The sequence below is a fragment of the Limulus polyphemus genome, unplaced genomic scaffold, assembly GCF_000517525.1.
Source record: "Limulus polyphemus unplaced genomic scaffold, Limulus_polyphemus-2.1.2 Scaffold147, whole genome shotgun sequence".
NCBI classification, from domain to species: domain Eukaryota; kingdom Metazoa; phylum Arthropoda; class Merostomata; order Xiphosura; family Limulidae; genus Limulus; species Limulus polyphemus.
The window spans coordinates 220,268-224,841 of record NW_013665757.1 but is presented as its reverse complement, the minus strand read 5'-3'; the positions used below and the strand labels follow the sequence as shown (position 1 = coordinate 224,841).

General features: G+C 36.9%; 1 protein-coding gene across 1 annotated transcript; it reads right to left on the bottom strand.

The window, feature by feature from the left end:
- Nucleotides 1–3,277: 3,277 nt before the first annotated feature.
- On the bottom strand, nt 3,278–4,480 carry LOC106475456 (zonadhesin-like). The gene has a single exon (XM_013936139.1). It carries the CDS (start codon nt 4,478–4,480, stop codon nt 3,278–3,280), a length of 1,203 nt encoding a protein of 400 aa, XP_013791593.1.
- Between the last annotated feature and the right edge of the window lie 94 nt (nt 4,481–4,574).

The following is a 4,574-nucleotide window of genomic DNA, read 5'->3' as shown; positions in this document are numbered from 1 at the left end:
TCTCTTAATAGACTTCAGGAACCACCTCTTGGGTCATCTGCGTTTTCTCTACTACCACGAGGAACTGAACCTCAGATTTTACCGTTGTAAATACACAAACTTACCGCTGACCCATGGGGGAACGGCCGTGTATGCAACTCATTGAATTTACCCAAAATGTTTAATTTAAATTAGTGAACAATCTATTAAGAGTGGATATAGACATTGCCATATGTGTGGAAATTAAAGTAAGTTAACCTCATAGTGATTGCAAAGAAAGAAAGAAACGTATAATGAGAAATAAAAAAAACCAATAAACTGTGGGTTTAAATATTCTCGATTAACTATGTTCAAAGCATAACGTTTCTGTTTAGGCCTACAACAGATGTAAATTGTACGTAAAATAGAAATTTAATGCATTAGAAGTAGTTAATTTGGTAAGTTTGGTAGCTTTTGTCCAGTTTTTTGTTTTTCTACGTTCGACAATTTATATTCGTTTATTTATAACTCTTGTTTTAGTCATTATGAAGTAGATCCTAAACTGATAATAAAAAAAACAGTGTCAAAAACATTTGTATGAAATAAATATTTCCAATTGCTAAAAAACCTTTAAATTGATTAGCACAATAGAGAACCTTCAACAATTATTGCTTAAAATAACAAGACAGTGAAGCTGTCAGTTGGTTCATTAAAATTCTAAGGATATTTTTTCAAAAATACTATGCCTCAATTATAATAGATCTATTTATCACCAGATGACACTAAGAGGGAAAAAAAGAAAAAAATCGCAATTTAAAACATCACTTCATTTTATTCATTTATATATATAAACTTTTGAAACACGTAAGAAGAGCTGTCAAGTCAAATTAGTATATACTGTGTTTAGAAACATATTTTTGATCTAAACTAGTCCTTTAGCAACAAAGTAATTGTAAACAAATTACACACCGTTAGAACAGATGCTTTCCCCCTCCTTGCATTAATATCAAACGTTTTACTTAATAATCCAGGACGAATGAAATATGGCTGTTTTCCCGAGCAGGCCTATCCGCACTTCTAGAAAATTATGGATCATTGCACAGTCAGCCTATTTGATTAATAATAAAGAGATAGCTGGGATCTGAATTTTGGTAACTTTTTTATGCACTCTATTCTATATGTTTTTACCAGATATTAGAATATAGATAAAAGAGTTGTGTATCTGTCAGTGATTCATTCATGAAAGTCGTTTACATTCTATTTTCTGCTATTATATAAACATAATAAATCAGTCTATTTCCGAGTTAACAATGTGCCACCAAGAGCGCTAACAGCGTGGATATAATAAATAGTCCTCTTTCTGTAAGGAAGGACTGATTAAAAATTAGTAAAATGCTATACATTTTGCTCATCTTTATATAGGCTAAAGTATAAAAGACCACTAAAAACTAGTTATAAGCAGATATAAGTAGGGAAAATAATGGATAAAAGTTTGTTGTTTAATCAAGAGAATTGGCTTCCGCCTCTAGCATCTTCTGTGAAATTTATGGAAACTATTTTTCCACGACTTGTTATCTAAAGCAATAAATGTAATTGGTAGAGTTTCACAGACGCAGTCTTTTATTTTAACTCGCATTCGTGATGATGGTGTAATCTTTCAGAAGAGAGTACCTTTCACCGGAGGTTGTCTCTTTCACCTCGTACCTCACGCTGATAATCATATTTTGCCATTCAATTTATAAAAGTCTTGATAAGGGTTCGAGTTTTTAGGATACGTATTGATGATTATACTTGCATGTCTAGAGGCTTTCTCACAAGGTTTGAATTTCAAATGTTTCTCGACCTATTATTATATTGTCAATTAATCCGGACAATAGTTTCTTTATGTTACAATTATATCAGGCGATACTGCCCTCTAGGGGCATAAACCAGAAGTAAGTAATTATGAAAATGTACTGTAGGATCCTCTATAAAGTAACATACAAATGCTAGAAATCAGCTCAAGTGGCGCATATTTAGCCAAGAGTATGGTTTCGTGAGATCATGTAATTACATTGGATGATGTCAGATCTCACAACGTGGTAAAAATAAGGAACCTGTACTAACAGGGATGCGCTAACCCAGACCGTGTGAAAAAGTTTTGTCGTGCACTTTTAAATAGTAGAACAAGATAACATTGTCACGTTCTGAAAAGCGTACGTTTTCAATGAGTAGATGAAATAAATGTTTAGTGTATAATGTATCAGTAAATGAGTCAACCTTTGTTGTGTGTTTGAGAATACAATGAAAACATCTTTTACAAGCCTTATTCACTACCGATAGGAAGACGTTGTTGTCCAGTTGATATTACTAATAATTATATATCAAGGATAGAAGCGCATAAGTATTTTAATAGCATGTCTTCATTAATTGTTCCTGGATTGAATTATGAATCTCAAATTTTGTGTAAGCAGTAAAACCTGATTTTATTAATGAAAGTACAGCAGATCAAAATAGACTCACTTGCTCACCAGGTTCTGAATGCAACAGAATAATGGACTAAAGTTTATCTTCTCTCGGGTATTAAAACCAAGCTATCTCCTAAAGAACAATCAAGATTATGAACGAGGCCTAATTCAGTTCATAGACTCATGGATCTAGGGCAGTTTCGTACAATACTTGATTAACATCAATAAGATGGTACCGGTGTTTATGGTTTTAAAAAGTGGGATCTTTTCTTGTGGTAATTTCTGCTATACAAAAAAAATAAAAATAGAATCTTCTAATCAATGTATTTAATAAGTTAATAAGAGTAAATGTTTTTCTTTCTGGTGAACCTACTACATAGAAATTAAGGTCATCATATGGATACCTGGTTATTAAGGGAAAATGTTCTTGATTTAGGTGAAACTGGTTCATAGAATTAAGTTTTGTCATATGGATACCTGGTTATTAAGGGAAAATGTTCTTGATTTAGGTGAAACTGGTTCATAGAAATTAAGTTTTGTCATATGGATACCTGGTTATTAAGGGGGAAATATTCTTGATTTGGTGGATGCACCTAGTTAATAAGAAGAAAGTACTTGTGGTGCATATAACAAGTTCTTGAGAAAAAATCTCATCACTTGGATATATCTGTTAACAAGAATTAATAATCACCGTGAAAATGTGCCTGATTTTTATGAAATAAAATCCATCATGAGGGTGGGTATACCTGGTTCATAGAATGTAAGCTCCATCGTGTGAGTGGGCATACCTGGTTCATATAATGTAAGCTCCGTCATGTGGGTGGGTATATCTGGTTCATTGAATGTAAGCCCCGTCGTGTGGGTGGGTATACCTAGTTCATTAAATGTAAGCTCCGTGTGTGGGTTGGAATACCTAGTTCATAGAATGTAAGCTCCGACAGGTAAGTGGGCATATCTGGTTCATATAATGTAAGCTCTGTTATGTGGGTGGGTATACCTGGTTCATAGAATGTAAGCTCCCTCGTGTAGATTGGTATACTTGGTTCATAGAATGTAAGCTCCATCGTGTGAGTGGGCATACCTGGTTCATAGAATGTAAGCTCCATCGTGTGAGTGGGCACACCTGGTTCATATAATGTAAGCTCCGTCATGTGGGTGGGTATACCTGGTTCATTGAATGTAAGCCCCGTCGTGTGGGTGGGTATACCTGGTTCATATAATGTAAGCTCCGTCATGTGGGTGGGTATACCTGGTTCATTGAATGTAAGCCCCGTCGAGTGGGTGGGTATTCCTGGTTCATTGAATGTAAGCTCCGTCGTGTGGGTGGGTATACCTGGTTCATTGAATGTAAGCTCCGTCGTGTGGGTGGGAATACCTGGTTCATTGAATGTAAGCTCTGTCGTGTGGGTGGGTATACCTGGTTCATATAATGTAAGCTCTGTTATGCGGGTAGGTATACCTGGTTCATATAATGTAAGCTCCGTCATGTGGGTGGGTATACCTGGTTCATTGAATGTAAGCCCCGTCGTGTGGGTGGGTATACCTGGTTCATTGAATGTAAGCTCCGTCGTGTGGGTGGGTATACCTGGTTCATATAATGTAAGTTCCGTCATGTGGGTGGGTATACCTGGTTCATAGAATGTAAGCTCCGTCGTGTGGGTGTGTATACCTGGTTCACTGAATGTAAGCTCCGTCGTGTGGGTGGGTATACCTGGTTCATTGAATGTAAGCTCCGTCATGTGGGTGAGTATACCTGGTTCGTAGAATGTAAGCTCCCTCGTGTGGATGGGTATACTTGGTTCATAGAATGTAAGCTCTCTCATGTGGGTGGGTATACGTGGTTCATTGAATGTACGCTCCGTCGTGTGGGTGGGTGTACCTGGTTCATAGAATGTAAGCTCCGTCGTGTGGATGTGTATACCTGATTCATTGAATGTAAGCTCCGTCGTGTGGGTGGGTATACCTGGTTTATTGAATGTAAGCTCCGTCGTGTGGGTGGATATTCCTGGTTCATAGAATGTAAGCTCCATCGTGTGAGTGGGCACACCTGGTTCATATAATGTAAGCTCCGTCATGTGGGTGGGTATACCTGGTTCATTGAATGTAAGCCCCGTCGAGTGGGTGGGTATACCTGGTTCATTGAATGTAAGCTCCGTCGTGTGGGTGGGT

Bases quoted from the DNA above. Each gene is read 5' to 3' on its own strand.
- LOC106475456 (XM_013936139.1), bottom strand. From the start codon at position 4,480: ATGACGGAGCTTACATTATATGAACCAGGTGTGCCCACTCACACGATG.